This window comes from Eurosta solidaginis, chromosome 3 (assembly GCF_040869045.1).
Source record: "Eurosta solidaginis isolate ZX-2024a chromosome 3, ASM4086904v1, whole genome shotgun sequence".
NCBI classification, from domain to species: Eukaryota; Metazoa; Arthropoda; class Insecta; order Diptera; family Tephritidae; genus Eurosta; species Eurosta solidaginis.
Window position 1 is genome coordinate 72,648,856 of NC_090321.1, and position 16,836 is coordinate 72,665,691.

Sequence of the window (16,836 nt, forward strand, 5' to 3'; positions counted from 1 at the left end):
CCAACCTCCATTAGCGGTGTATGTATTTTTGAAAGCTCTTTCATAAAAAAATAAAAACAAAAAATTTAAAATACAAAAATTTAGGGGTGGACCACCCTTACCATTTTGGCGTATGAAAAATAGATAAAATCAGACCCTCAAACCTACTCAATATGCTCACAAAATTTTATGAGAATCATCCGAGCCATTTCGAGGGAGCTCAGCCGCTAACACTGACGCGATAATTTTTTATATAAATCCAGCAGGCGCGGCAGACGTTGTTCTGCTCACCTTTGGTCCATTTGCATAACTTTTAAGCAGTTTTTACCTCTTACTGTCCCTTCCCCTCTCTCCCCCATTTACCTTATCTTTTTATTCACTCTTCCCTCTACATTTCTCTTCTTCTGAGTCTCTTTCTACTTCCGTCTTTTCCCTCACTTCTCCTCCGCTCCTGTACATATATCTCTTTATCCTTCCCTCTTTTCTTTTTTCCCTAGTCCTTCTTATTCTTCTCCATCCCTTGCTCTCAGTCCCAGTCCCAGCCCAATTCGCAGTCACAGTCCCAGTCGGGTCTTGCTCAACGTCCCGGAAAAAGTGTCGTAAATACTTATCTAGGAAAAGGGACCCTACCAAAATTCAGACAAATCAAACCGTGAATAGAATTTGGTCCACTTCGCGGAGAAACTTCACAGGAACGCCATCCTATTTTTCAAGATGGATCAAACTGCACACGGTGTGCAAATGTGATTAAAATCGGTTAAATAATTTAAGGGTCCATCCAAAGTGACACGAAATTCATATATATTAAGATTTTATAGGTATCTGTATCAAAACATGCCGATAAGTCGTTAACAAATCGATAACATGCCGATAACAAACTTCGATAAGAAATCAATAACTTTTCGAAAACATTTTCGATAACGTAATCGATAACTTTTCCATCACACGCCGATAACAAATTGGTAACACTTCGATGCATAAGTTTCCTAAAACATATTGATATCCTGTTTATAATATATCTATAAGTTGTCGATAACTTTTCGATAATACTCTCCTAAGTGCTAACAATCCGATAACGTAATAATAACATTATTCTATTTTATGTTATTTTATTTGTTTAATATTTAAGAATGCATGAGCTTACCACCGGCTTTTTTTTGTGTTACGTGGAAGGAGGAAATCCTTTATGCACTAACCGGGTGTTAAGCCTCGGTACTTCTCTCTGTAGCAGCGAGCCTCTCCGAGTGTAAGACTTCCTTTTTTTCTTCATGGGCTACCCACTAAAACCTAACCTTCCACGGCCTGCGCATTTTCCGCACCTGGGACCGCATTTAGCATAACTTCCTGTACGGAAGCGCGCTATGTGAGCTCTTTGGCTACTCTCACGTTATTGGGCTAAGCAACCATCTTGCCTTTTAGCGAGGAAAATATTCCTTGCGTATGTGCTGACCATGTCCCAGCTGTCACTTCCGCAGATAATTTTATGGATGACACTGCCCGGGGATAGGTCGCCTAGTGTTACTTCCACTCTTCTCCGTTGCTGTGCGAAGTGGATCGCAATACAAAAAAGGTATGGCGTACGTAGCTATGAGCCCACAGTATAAGTAATTAGGATTTTCAACCTTACCCTTCCTGTGGAGATATTCCCGGAAGTAGGCGGGACCACTTAAAAACTGTGTCAGATAGAAGTTGACCGTTTGACTGTTCTAACCATGCCTCCAGCTCGGGAATCAGTCCCCTGGTCCAGTTTCCTGCAGCATTGCAGCTCCATTGCTGTTGCCTGCGTTGGATATAATCTTTTCGCGCCTGCACGGCAGCAACATCTCTGCGTACTTCTGTTGTTGTTGTTGTAGCGATAAGGTTGCTCCCCGAAGGCTTTGGGGAGTGTTATCGATGTGATGGTCCTTTGCCGGATACAGATCCGGTACGCTCCGGTAACTCATCACCATTAAGATGATAGCCCGACCATCTCGGGAACGATTTATGTGGCCACATTAAACCTTCAGGCCATCCCTCCCTCCCAGCTTGGGGTCGCCAGAGCTTCGTCTGTTAGTGAAACAGGATTCGCCGCGGATAGGTGCACCGTATGTCACAGACAGTTAGCAAGTCAGTTGGTAATCAGCTACGAAGGCATAAGCACGCGGCGCTCCCTAATTAGTAAAATATAATCAACAGTCAACGTCCAACGTTTACTTCCAACAACATCTGTATTCACACACATATTCACGCTCAATTACATACATTTCAATTTTCACTCATCTATATATTCATTTCAATAATTTACATATTAAAATAAACATGTTTGTCTTTACAAAATAATGCGTTTACACGTACAAGAGCATAGAATCCGAAGCGGAAGCGAGCAGCTTTCTTATACATGGTCTTGGACCGCCTTTGTTTGACATTAATCGACATAGGTATCCCATGGTCTGCACAGTTTTCTCCTCGAAAGTGTTCCGAAAAGGTTAGCTTGCTATCTAGCCTCAACCCAAGGTATTTCGCGGTGTTTGTACTTGTTGTTCCCCAACCATCATATTGATTATGGTGGGAATTCTTCTCTTCGTGAGGATCACGATCCCGGTTTTCGCTGTCGCCAGCTGCAGTCCATGGTCACTCATCCATCTATTTACACTGCGCATTACTTGGTTTAATTTAAGCTGCGCCACCGGTTTAAATAATTGAATATTCAATTATTATGTTTGTTTAGGAGAAACGGAAAAGTAAGAAACATTTACTGGCATATTGCGATGGTCCCGTTTCGAAAACCGCCACGTAATCATCATCAGGCAATTTCGTAATGTTATCAAAGGTTTCACCGAGATTCGAACCGCGAATCACACTGTGAAACTGCAGCAGCCTTAACCACTACGCTGTCTCTATATTGATTTGTATGTTATGTATATTTGTTTTTGCAAAGTTCCTTTTTTCATTGCGAATAAGTACAAATCACACATCTGCTCATGTTATATCTCTGGCTCTTTAGTTCCAACAAAACAGCAGTGTATACATCTTTTCGAGCACTTGCATGCGCAAAAATTGTGTATATACATAGAAATTATTATTTATATGTAGGTGACGTGTTCACCTTGAGTTGCTGTGTAATTTCGCTCATATCTATTACGCTACAGTGTAGTGATTATACTTACGCTCTTATTCTTTATCACTCCATACAGTACATATACCAATATTAGAAACTACACATGCATTCTAAATGTATCCCCTTGTCTCTACATCCCCCCAAAGAATATTTAATTATTTGCGAATAGTTTTTAGCCCTAGGGACATTTAATTACCTATGGATTTTCTTCATTTCTTCCTGGTGAGTTTTTGGATCTTTTAATAATCAGAACCCGAACTGGTATAAACAACACTGACACTCTGTATGCATTATTTGACAACCGCTTTTATATAAATTACTTCGACAATCACACCGTTAGTAAGCGGTTTTACACATGCTTAAGATAACAAATTGTAATGTACGAACTTGCCTAATGTAAATACTGAGAGATAACATACGGTAATTCAGCAAAAAAAGGCCATATTAAAATACATTCCAACAATATAATCTAAAAGGCACTGATTTTCTTATACAGTTTTTTTCAAATTTTTAATTTTCAGCATGTTGGAGTAACACATTTATATCAACTGACACATTATGATACCAATGATATGAGCCAGAGTTCTTACTCCTTTGGATGTCATCATCATTGTTTCATCATTAGCGGGCTTTTACCTAAGCGTTTCTGGCCGTTTCGTAACAAACCACGTCAGTTATCCCTGTTTCGCGATAACTGACGCCACTTGAGAGCTCCAAGCGAGGTCAATTCACCCTTCACCTGCCTCTTCCAACTCAGTGGAAGTCTCCCTCTTCCTCTGCTTCCAAACGGCGGTGTCGACTGAAATACTTTCTTGGCCGGAGCCGGTCTTTGTCCATTCGCATAACATGACCTAGCCAGCGAAGCCTTTGGGTTTTTATTCGTCGCACTATCTTCATATCTGCGTAAAGCTCATACAGATCATCATTATACCTACTTCGATAATCGCAGTCGGCATCATGGACAGGACCATAAATCTTCCGAAGAACTTTTCTCTCGAACACTCCAAGAACTACCTCATTTTCTCTTCACGCCGTCCATGATTGCGAAGCATACATTAGGACAGGTGTGATGAGCGACTTGTAGAGCGTGATTTTTGTTCGCCGAGAGATTACTTTTCCATTGCATACTCAGTCCAAAATAGCATCTGTTAGCAAGAGTTATTCTCCGTTTGATTTCTAAGCTGACATTGTCTTTGCTGCTAGTACTCATTACCAAATAAACGAAATCCTTCACATTATCGAATTTATATTCTTTATCCAATCCCGAGCAGGCAGAACCCACAGCGCGTATGTTCAGGCCAATAATATCAATATCATTAGTAACGTATTAAGTATAATAGATTGTACCATCACGGTTTAGTCCTGCTGCTATAATTATCATCTCCAGTATTAAGCTAAAGAAATCGCACGCAAGGGAGTCGCCTTGTCTGAAGCCTCGGAGAGGTCCTTCCCAATCCTTTCGGAGCTGGTGGTGTTGCTTAACGTTAATTGGCAGATCCTTATTATTAACTTTGCAGCGAACGTAAATTCAGACATAGCAGCTCCTTTTCGCTGTAAAATGCTGCTTTGAAGTCGACGAAAAGATGGTGAGTGTCGACACTCTTTTCGTAAGTATTCTCCAGGACCTAGCTTATAGTGAAAATCTGGCCGATAGTAGATTTACCAGGTCTGAAGCCGCCGTCCAATCAGTTTGTTGACTAAGAGCTTCAGTCTTTCGCGCAGTACGCAAGATAGAACCTTAAGCGCGATATTAAGCTGGCTTATTCCGCGGTGATTGGTGCAGTTAGCGGGATCGCCTTTCTTGTGGATTGCGCAGAGTACACTTAAGTTGCAATCTGGAGGCTTGCGCTCATCCAATCATATTTTGCATAGTAGTTGATGCATGCTCTTAACCAACTGTTCGCCTCCGTGTTTGAACAGCTCGGCTCCGTCATTACCTGACCTAATTTTTTGGCCGGTATATTGCCATTCTCACCTCGTTATAGTCAGGTGCCGGAACGCGTTTTCCATCATCGCCGATTGGGGTATCGGGTTCGTGTTCTCCCTCGCTAGCTAGCAATGAGGAGAAGTATTCCCTCCACAACTTGAGCACACTCCGTACATCAATTACTAGGTCGCCATTTCCGTTCCTACAGGAATCTGCTCCGGTCTTGAAACCTACCGTCGTTCGCCTGAATTTTTGGTAGAATTTTGGGCATTATTCCTATCAGCCGTTCTGCCTCACTGTTTTTCCTTCGAAATAGACGTCTCTCTTGCTTCTTCGCCTCACGATAACGCTACAATACACCGCACGTTGCCGCGCCCGTATCCAATGAGAAAGAATTATGCTCCCACTGCTCGGTCACATCGTCGGGTCGAAGATTGCTCTCGGACAATAGGTGTGAGAACCGAATGGAGTAGTCATCACCTGTCTGTCTCGTTAGCAGCTTTTCGACGGCAAACTTTCGCTGTGTCACTGCGCGCACTTTCTTTGCTGCAGAGTAGCATGTAAGCCTCTTGGCTGCCAAAATGTAGTGGTCGATATTTGAACCTCGTAGAGTGGGCACATCCAGGACACTGGAACCATGTCTGCCGTCGATCACTACGTCGTCGGTTGGTTTTGTTTTCTTCAATTAGGAGAAAGCCAAGTAGCTTGGTGTACATTCTTATGCTGGAAGCTGGTTCTGCAGATGACCATATTTCGAGCCGCGGCGAAGTCAATCAGCCTCTTAACCCGTTGGGAATTGAAAATATTGTTGGTGTCATGTGTGGACACATCGCATGCAGGGCATACATTACGTATGTCGGGATTGATTTTGGACAAATAAATATTTTAAATTTGTCACAGTATCTAGGACAAAGTTAGGTCCCAATGACTCGTGTCTCCCTTGGTTGAATGCTTTCTTCTTCTGAAAGAGTTGGATAGTGTAGAAGAATCCAGGGGTGTAATGCGCGTTCCGTGAAAAGGTGAAATAAAAAAATATTTTAAAAACAATTTACGAAACTTTGTCTTCACTTAGCACTTCCCAGAAAAAGGACTCCTCTCCAGTGTCTCGCTTTATTGTAAGAATCAAACTTGCGTCGATTTGACATGCTGCTTTTACTTCAGATCATTTAGAGAGGGGTCTCCTTCTGGCTTCATAATTGCACTTTGACTGTGTCTCACTAATGCATCAACTGTTGATCTAAGCGATCATTTATGTACATTGCACCCAATATTCTGCGATGATCCCGATATATTGCATAACTCTCTTGATTTAAATGCTCGTTAAAACAAGAACCATATCCGTACGTCATTGACAATGAATACTGTTAACTATATGCATTATATATAGTTCTAGTTAAGTTGAAAAAAATTACTGCAATTACTTCCATTGCAAACCTCAAATCAAATCCAACGCCACACGTCAACATTCAAAGATGGGAGTAACGAAAGTTCGTTCGCTCAGTTGATGATCAAATTTGAATAACCGAAGAGCGAAAGCATAAAAGCAGTTATCACAGTCTACACAGGCAGAAAAGCTGTTGAATCAGCTTCGCACAAATTGTAGATTCTGAATTGACCGTTTCAACAGTCAAATCAACAACAAAAAAAGTTCATCAAATGTAATCATGAGCTCTGTTAAAAACAAAAAAAGAAATAAAAATTGGCGGGGCGACGCTGCTCAGAAATTTGTTTTCAAAAACACTTTTTCCTAAAAATTAGTTACATATATTGATTGAGAATTTGTCATTTTTACAAAATATTGTTAAATTGGGACGAAGAGTTTTTCGTCTGTTGAAATAACTAAACAAATTTGTTTTCTTGACAAAAAAGTCGGTTGAATTAATGAAAATTGAAAAAAAAACGTTAAATAGAGGTAGTAAGATGGAATATCTGTCTTTTAAGCAGACGTCTGCAAATAGTGAAACGATTGTTCACACTCAATTCGCACGTATTCTTAGTCTGTTTAGTTTAGTAGTCGCTGAGCATTTGTCGCAGTAATATCGATTGTGTGCGTCGCTCGCAATGTTTTCGAATGTTGTCCCCATGTTTATTAGGAGTACATATTTTGTAAACAAAAATATGTTGTTGTTGTTGTTTTTGTTTTTATCGGTGTAGCATTAGCAAAAATATAATAAGGTATCCTATGTGGCTGGGGCCTATTGATAAATGATTCAAGGTTGGATTCGAGCTCAAGGCCAGAACAATAATTTTTTTCTAATGATAATTATTGTTATTTTTTAATTTTTCTAAATTTGAAAAATTGTATTTTGTTTTTGGAATAGTAAGTAGAAAATTTTTCAAACAACCTGCCATAGCTGCGCAGATAGATCCATTTCGAAGGGGCTTAGCACCCTTCATCATCAGTACGCTTTAGGCACGCTTTTGTTGTAGCGGTGCTTCGCCCCATCCAATAGGTGCGATCGATCACAAATTGTCATCAAAGTTCTCTAACGGGAGTCCCAAGAAACTTGCTGTTTCAACAGGGGTGGACCATAATGAGAAGGGTGTTAGAGCCGTTGGTTCCACAATACAGATAAAGAGATGGTTGATGTCATGTGGGGACACATTACAAGCAGGCCATATGTTTTGTATGTCGGGGTTAATTCTGCATAGGTAAGAGTTTAACCTGTTACAGTACCCAGATCGAAGTTAAGGTAGAGTGACGCGCGTTTCTCTCCCTAGGGAGTGCGTTCCTCCTCTGCTAGTTTTGGATATTGTTCTTTGAGTACGGGATGCACTGGGCACTTCCTGGGATAGAGGTCCGACGCCTGTTTGTGGATTTCACTGAGGATCTGCTTGTGTTTTTTTTGGCTTTATACGGCTGTGTTCTTAGGTGTCGTATTTCCTCATAGTGCTTACGGAGATGACTCCTTAACCTCCTGGGGGGAAAATTCTCGCATATGTATTAGGGGGTGCTTATTCTGCAAAAAAAATTATCTTATGATAAATCATTATTTTACTAAATAGAATTGGCAAAAGTGAAAAAATAGTAATACCTAATAAACGATTTTGTCTTTTTGCTTGCTAATAAGCGAATGCACAACTCAAAACGATGGATCAAATGACGTGCGCGATCATCGAGCTCTCACTAATACATCTGCATTTTCATTTTGCCGACGTCTGCTTTTAAGTCACCCCAGAAGCTTTGATACAAAGCACTTTGGATACGATAGAAATCGTTTGAATCTCCTGAATCTTAGATTGTTTATATTCTACAACGAGATAGAATGGTTAATATTATCAAATAGAGTTGGGTCGTTTCGTTCTGAACTTGTTCAATTGACCGGGTCTCTCAACTGAGCAAGTTCGTTCTATCTGATGTTATTCTTTCTCTCTTCTCGTTCGCTAACATTGTAAATTCATACATACATATGTACGTAGAAATTCACAGTGAGCACGAATGTCGATGATGTCACTTACACTAAAAATATACATACGCAAAGCATTGCTGCATACACACCCCATCTATACTTGCTGACTTTTTTCGTGGGTGTGAGCATCAGAGAGCAAATTTGCTTGAAAAAAAGGAACAGATGAACAAAAAGAACAACTTGTTCGTTCATCAGAAAAAGAACGAAAGAACCGAATCTCTGAAATGAACGAAAAAGCACAACTCTATTATCAAAAATATTTCGACGGCTAAGAAGAATAACTCATCTGGCAAATCTGGCTTCCATTCGAATTTTTTTTAATCTTTGAATTTTTTCAACAAGGCCCTGCCTCAAAATTTCGTAGGAAAGCGCTCGGCATCAATTAGTTGCAAACGTTTTCGAGCGTTTTCAAACCTTTCACTTTTAACTATAAAATTCTGGGAAAATTTTTATTGATACAAGGAATTAGCTTGTGGTACAAAACTTATATTTCTCGAATAAGAGGCAACAGCACCGTTTTCCCAAAAAATTAGTTTGTGACTATTTTCAATAATGAAAATAAGGTCATGCGAGAACTCTTCAAAAACAGCGCCGACATAATTTGTGTAAATAAATAACTACGAAAATGTTTACCTATCTTCTTTTCACCCAATTAAACGAACTTTTGTTAATCCCCTCCTTAAGTGCACACGAGCAGATATGTATACTCATACATACATACATTCTAGCATGACATATTAATGTCCAAATTTATGCGCGATCACTTGTTTGAGACAAATAACGGCTGTGCTTCGCAATTACCGATTAAATTGAGTTTAAAATAGGCAAAAAAGACGAGCCCACCAGCGCATAGCTTGCAAAAAAAAAATAAGTTTCACAAACGTTTTATTTCTTTGTATTGCACTCTGCTTGCATGTGAGCTTTTGGTGTTTGTTAGAGATGGCTTATAATTGCCGACAAAATCGTGATTTGTTCATGTGAATCCCGAAATGCCTTATAGCACAATCGTCTTAAAATTGTAGCGAGCAATTACTTATCAGATCTCAACGCGCATTCTTTCCGTGTTGAAATTATCTAAGAGACTTTGGAGAGTCCAAAAGAGTTGTAATGTGTGATCTTTCTCAATTTAAGTGAATGATCACCGTATATCGGCTGATAGTTCGAAAACGCCATATCTCAAAGTTTTACCAGAAAACTTCACATCTCATAATTTGTTTCAAAAAAGCTATATCTCGTCGTAAACCCAACCCAAAAGGACTGATTCTTATATACAGCGTGCTCTCCTTACTCTGCCAATCTGCTTCAATATTTGTATTAGATATCTCGTAAAATAACCATTGTGTACCTATTACCCGATAATTGCCAGTCGTCTTCCGTTTAGAAGGAGAAAGTGGCATATTAAGTTCTGAACAGTCTACTCCTCCTTTACCTATCTAGCTGATACCATCCTAACAGCATGAGTGCTATTAGACAGTGCCCAGTAAATACCCTAACCAGGAATGATAACCCAGATTAATTCAGAAGTTGTCATCTATTACAGGGAGACCAACTGACCCTCGATGTCCTCCAAATAACAATACCAGCGCATATTTGCTCTGCCGAAAATGTTCGAAGTTTAAAAGAGGCCAAGGCTTTACCCAACGAGTAATTTTTTGAGGACTGACTTGAACTTTTGTATCACTCTTGGCCAATTCATCTGCTCTAAAGTTGCCTTCAATATTGCTGTGGCCAGTTTCCTATTTTAGGCAAAATAATAATGTGCTCGCTCATCTTGTTGAGAAATCGGCGGTATTCAGTTAAAAAATTAATATTGCACAAAGCTTTTAGCGCGGAGCTGCTATCTGAGAAAATGTGTGTCGGTAGACATAGTTAGTTTTCCGCTTGAAAGACCATACTATAGGCAGAAACGTGGGACTAGTCCTTTTACCCCAGTTGCTGTTTGACGAAGCCTCCTTTCGATGAGCTAAGATCCAACGGTGGGTATGTTGATGCACCAAAAACGATGTGTTGTCTCCTAGCTCACTCCACAGGAGTAGGAGTAGAGTAGTGAGTAGGGACTAGAATTGATCTTTTGTTCAAATATTGGAGTATCAGGTTCATCATCTCTTTCGCTATTTAGAAATGAAAACTATTGATCATTGCTTAGCTCGAAAACGTTCTAAGCGGTAACTAGACCGCCATTACTCACTTTAAATTATTGGAGACCCATGCTTCATAGTATGCTTCTTAGCCAGAAAAGCAAGCTCCTCTCACTCACGCCTCTGTCTTCACGTCATGATAATGGGGACTACCTTCAGCATAACAGTTGTTGGTTCGAATTCATTTGTTATCGTAGTAACGATAAAGGCGCTACCGAAGGTATTGGGACCTGTTATCGGGGCTAATAATCTTTGCCTGATTTGTGTCGATTCCGCAAACCGTCGATCGTTCTAAGTCCACCACTTCTTTCGTAAAAAACTTGCGGTCACCATTCTAACTTACCCAATCCGAAAACACTGAATACCGAAAGTACAAAATCCCGAATTACATTTTCCAGATGCTACTTAATCCCGACCTATCAAAATCAAAACATTACCAAATCCTGAAGATTCGATTCACGGCGCCACCATATCCCAATCATTCATAATCCAGGCATAAACAAATCCCTATCATTCGTAATACCGACAAGGCAACGAATGCAAAACGCCGACAAAATTTCAGAGAGATATTTAAAAAAAATGGTTTAATCTTAACCCTTAGTATAATTACGGAATTTTGGCCTGGATTGTTATGCGGAATTTTGGTTATGCATCTGAATGCCACGGAATCCTTTTCTGTGCTGGTAGTACAGTTTGACTTAAGCGCAGTAATCGCATCAAAAGAAAACGCTCAAACAAAAATTCGAATATATATCTTGTGAGAAAAATAGTGGCAGGCAAGTAATTATGAGATTTCCTTTATCTCTCTGTTCTTTACGAATCGGCGTCACTTCCTTCTAAGGCACGAAAGTCATATTCGGCAATGCATTGGAAGAAAATGTATTTAAATTAACATATTCGAATTGAAAGTCCACTTAAGTTAAAGAGAATACACTAAACATTAGATAAAGAACACTTTTGTACAAACATAATTGCTAGCTCCATTCAAAAAACTCACTAATACAGTCACTGTTACCCCTGGGATCCCCTGTTCACGGTTTCTATAAATCTTTGAAAAAAGGTAGCAGAAATGTTAAGAATTTTTTACAGATATGGATACTACTTGAAAAACGAATTTTTCTTGAGCGTTTTTTGTATGAAATTTTTCATATTTTGGGATATATGTAGATACCGGGCTTTACATTCGAAAAGTATACAAAATTTTTGAAAATAAGTTTTGAAATATTTTTGTTGGTTTTTGAATTACGAAGCCATTTTTATTTATTCTTACCTGCAATTGCGTTTGAATTTTTCTTGAAATCTGTAAAAAAAAAACAACAAGAATTAACGATTTCCATTTTTTTTACAAAAAATGTTTTCGATTTTCAAAAAATTTCAAATTAATTTCTAAAATGTACAGTTTGTTCTTTGCTATTGTGGTAACCGTATTGTAATTTTTCGAAATCAGAACAGGTTTTCAAATGGGCGTCGAGAAATGTTGTCGAATCCGAAAACAAAAGTATGGCTTCATATCTTGTCGGGATTATGAGGGCACTCGACTGAATACATCTTTGTCGTCAGTGGTCAAAAGTAAGATGTTCAGAGAGGAATCAAAGTGAGTTTAAACTTTGACTTTAGGTTGCAAAAAGTCTATGCTCCAAAAGTTCTGAAAATTTTTGGGAAAAAAGTTTGGGAATATTTTTAACGGGGTCTGAATCTTTGAGTTTATATTTGAAACCGGCTATTCAGCAAATGAAAACAGTTCATTCAGCTTTCAAAAACGGTTCGAGCAATATATTCTAAATTTATATTAATTTAAACACGGCTTGACCGAATTCGAAAACTTTTTTGCATCGTTCGTTATGGTTCAAGGATGGTCTGGAAAAAAACATGTTGGAAAAGTAGGCGATGCAACGTCCCATATTAGAAAAAAATAAAATTCCCTTTATCTCCGCGATTATTTGAAAGTGTCCAAATTCATATAGATATTCCATATATAAGTGGAAGGAGAAGTGGAAGAGAGTTTAAGAAGTGGAAGTGCCAGTGGGAGTTAGAGTTGGAGTGAGAGAGGGAGAGGGAGGGTATGAGTGGGAGTGGGAATGAAAGTGGGAGGGACGTAAATGGATTAAAGATGAACAAGAATAAGAAAAAAAATTGAGGATAAGGTAAATAGGAATGGTATAGAGAGAGAAAAGAGGAATTAAGCCAGGAAAACGTCTACCGGGGTCACTAGTTTCCAATAAAAACTATTGAGGAATACGCAGAAATGACGAGTAAATCATGATATTTCTGGACAACTGAAAAACGTTGCTGAGAAGGCAATTTGATTACAATGAGTTGAAAGCGGAACCGGTGCATATATTTAGCTCCGCTTGGAACCTCAATCTGAGGACCAGGTGTCTTAACAACCCAGAATAGTATACATATATATTACTTCTAATTGCTGTTTTTATGTACAGGTCCCTTTTTCGCGCTTATTTTGAATCCAAATCTATAAATATAGTTTTGGTTCTAAAGATGGAGATTCGGGCTTTTAGCCAGCTTTGGGCAATTTTGGTCGTAGTGCTTTTGTTTAGCTATTTTATTAAAATAATTGGTTAAAAATAAACGATTGTGAGCGCACAAAGGAATCTATTTGTATTACAATAGAACAGCTGATTTATGTAGATATTTGATAAGAAACTTTTATATTGGCAGCGCAAGATGCGCACGGGTCCGGCTCATATATATCATAATAATATTCTTCAACTACCAGCCTTTGAAACTCTCTTTATCATGTAAGTTGCCTTTCATTTCATCATACGTTTTTCCTACATGGTCGCTTGAGCCATAATCGTGGTTGTCGCACATATACACACACACAGCAATATATGTATGTGTCCTAAGTACGCCAACGCGCGTTACTTTACTATAGCGGTACTTATTGGCTTAATTCACAAATAAATAGTTCAGAAAAGCTTTAGAAACGCTTATTCACAAACAGGCGGCCATTACTTCCGTCATTTGCGGCGCGGTCAACGGAAGTCTCCAAATAATTTTCATTGTTTTAATACTAAAAAAGGCATCGTTGCCGAAAGTTTTACATTGTGAAGTATTTGTAATATCCGCGTCCAATGCCCGACACACTAAATATTTAATCTGATAAAAATTTGACGTGCGAAAAATAATAAAAATAAATATTTAAATTCAATTAAGTGTTGAAATGCGAATTTGTAATTGTTTAATTGTTGCACAAAAAAGGAAATTGCAAATTTACTTAAAAGTGTAACGAAAGTGATTAAAAAGTGTGACATTTTTACAGGAAAAAATTAATTGTTTATTTTTTTTTCAATTTCCTTAGCGGCCTTTTTCAAGATCAATTTCACTAATTAGTCAATATAAACATATATATACATATAAACATACATAAGAAGTACGCAAAAATTTAAGTCAAATTGTGCGAACGAAAAGTAAAATAAATTTATAAAAAATAAAAATATATTAAAATAATAAACTATAAAGAGATAAACATTGGTAAACATACAAATTATACCAAAAGTATTATTTACACACAAACGTGCATAATAAAAAACTGACGCTAAGCCAATAAATACTTAAATATATCATAGTAAATATTTATTTTTAAATAAAATTTTTATTAAATATATATATATACTTATTAGAAAGAATAAGAAACTTAACAAAAATGAAAACAATACTAAATTCACGCTTCCTTTCCATTGGTGCTTTTGTCGTACTGAATATTTGCGTTGGCTCTGGTTTTGCGCGCAACATTCTCAGTACATCCAACAATGCGATACCGGAAAGGGTCTATGATGATATTGAACCTGACAGTTGGTAAGTGAAAAGAAAACAAGCAAGTGAAAAGAAAACAAACAAGTTTCGGGCGAAACAGAATATTATATACCCAGCTGTGTGCTGCCATACATATATATAGGGTATTCCATACCATTTCGACCAATTTTGAACCCGACCCCTTTAGAATTGGCTGAAAGTTTTTCTTCTTTTTCTAGCTTACGAAAGACGTTTTTCAGAATTTTTCAAATTTTTTCATCCAACTCAAAAAAAGTTATGAATTTTTAAAATAACACCGTTTTTGTTTTCAAAATGCTATATCTTTTTCAAAAATTGACCGTTTGGGATCTTTTTTTTTTTTTAATTTTTTTTAAATGTACTTTTCGGAAAAAATACAAAAAAAAATGTAGTGTTTTTTTTTAATTTTTCAGTTTTTCGAGATTTTTCGAATTTCGCCATTTTTTTCTCATAAAAAACTTCAATCAATTCTGCAATCATCCCCACTAATCCCGAAGTGGGCCGATTTTTTTTATACTTTTTTTTTATTTAATTGAAAAAAAAAATTTTCAAAAATAAAAATTTTTGTTTATCAATTTTATTTATATAACAAAAAAATGTAAAAAAATGATTTTTAAGTATTCTTTTCTTTATATATTATGGTAATCTACGATTAAAATAACCAGGATTAATGAAAAGAATACTTAAAAATCAGAAATCAATACTTAGAATCAGAAAAGAATACTTAAAAATCATTTTCTTACATTTTTTTGTTATATAAATAAAATTGATGAAAAAAAAAAATTTATTTTTGAAAATTTTTTTTTCAATTAAATAAAAGAAAATATAAAGAAAAATCGGCCCACTCCGGGATTAGTGGGGATGATTGCAGAATTGATTGAAGTTTTTTATGAGAAAAAAAAATATGGCGAAATTCGAAAAATCTCGAAAAACTGAAAAATTAAGAAAAAAAAACTTTAAAAATTTGTTTGTATTTTTTCTGAAAAGTACATTTAAAAACAAATTTAAAAAAAAAAAGATCCCAAACGGTCAATTTTTGAAAAAGTTATAGCATTTTGAAAACAAAAACGGTGTTATTTTAAAAATTCATAACTTTTTTTGAGTTGGATGAAAAAATTTGAAAAAATTCTGAAAAACGTCTTTCGTAAGCTAGAAAAAGAAGAAAAACTTTCAGTGAATTCTAAAGGGGTCGGGTTCAAAATTGGTCGAAATGGGATGGAATACCCCATATGTTAAGAATACATTGGAAAAGAAATGTCGCAAGCACTACTGCCGGTTTTTCAGTGCGAGTTCAACTCAGTTTGTCAGTTAAACTACGCTTAAACTTAGTCTGCAGTTTTTCAGTCTAATTTAACTGAAGTTTAAGCTGAGCTTAAGCGGCCGATCTGGCAGGGTTAAACTCTAGTTATGCTTAAACCTAAACTTAGTCTGCAGTTTTTCAGTCTAACTGCAGACTAAGTTTAAGTGTAGTTTAACTGACAAACTTAGTTGAACTTGCGTTCGTTGGAAATGGCGTCGAATATACCCAACAAGCATTTGGGCTTGAGTACCATTAGAGCTTATGTTGATAACTAGGCATACTTCAAAAATATCAAGAGTTTTTTCGAAACAGTGGCTCAACTCGAGAATCATAGCGTACTCAGCAAAAGAGGGATTTTTTTATAAAGCAAAAACGCGATTACTTAAGTTGAAAAATTTAATTAACAACTTGTGGTTCTCTACCCGCACTCAAATGTAGGATTCAATACTACGGTATTTTTACGAAAAAACTTGTTTTATGCCGACTCCGAACGGCATCTCCAAGGCAGATGAGTTTTCACTGAGAATTTTTCATGGCAGAAATATACCCTGAGTGCTTGCCAAACACTGCGGAGAGGCGACCCCGTATAGAAAAATTGTCTATTGCGTTAAAAGTTTTTAGAGTACTAATAATAGTATAAACGAATTTATTAAGTGACTAGAAGACCCGGCAGACGTTGTCCTGCCCTAAATTTGGCCAATCTGCATACATTTTAATAAGCTTTTTCCGTCTGACCACATTTTGGCCTATATCCCGATACCATAGTCACCCAGGGGTATGAAAATTACCCTCTAATAAAGCACTCATCAACAGCTTACATTTGATATCCACATTTTATAAACACATTTTAGGGGTACCCGGGTCCTCGTTTTCGCCTATATCTCGAGACCGTAGTCACCCAGGGGTATGAAAATTACCCTCTACTAAAGCTCTCATCAACAGCTTTCATTCGATATCAATATTCTATAAACACATTCTAGGTGTACCCGGGTCCACTTTTTGGCATATAGCTCGAGACCCTAGTCACCCAAGGGTATGAAAATTACCCTCTACTAAAGCACTCAACAGCTTTAATCTGATATCAATATTCTATAAACAGATTCTAGGGGTACCCGGGTCCACTTTTTGGCCTATATCTCGAGACCCTAGTCACCCAGGGATATGAAAATTACCCTCTAATAAAGCACTCATCA

The 16,836-nt window shown here is 37.4% G+C and overlaps 2 protein-coding genes across 15 annotated transcripts in view; one reads left to right on the top strand and one right to left on the bottom strand.

Annotated features, from left to right (window-relative positions):
- The window catches only part of Rbpn-5 (Rabaptin-5), a 371,253-nt gene that overhangs the window by 304,425 nt on the left and 49,992 nt on the right, over positions 1–16,836 (bottom strand). For all 5 annotated transcript variants that reach the window (XM_067772287.1, XM_067772286.1, XM_067772288.1 and 2 more), the window contains exon 7: positions 11,822–11,851. In XM_067772287.1, coding sequence (XP_067628388.1) covers positions 11,822–11,851 — 30 coding nt within the window. The remainder of the gene's footprint in view (positions 1–11,821; positions 11,852–16,836) is intronic.
- The window catches only part of Treh (Trehalase), a 342,181-nt gene that overhangs the window by 280,488 nt on the left and 44,857 nt on the right, over positions 1–16,836 (top strand). Inside the window, exon 2 of one of the 10 annotated variants that reach the window (XM_067772279.1) lies at positions 13,871–14,367. The exons of 7 other annotated variants lie outside the window; for them this stretch is intronic. In XM_067772279.1, coding sequence (XP_067628380.1) covers positions 14,216–14,367 — 152 coding nt within the window. In that variant the 5' untranslated portion in view covers positions 13,871–14,215. Of the gene's footprint in view, positions 1–13,870; positions 14,368–16,836 lie in introns of those variants that run through there. 2 more of the 10 variants (XM_067772280.1, XM_067772281.1) reach the window with 2 other exon arrangements.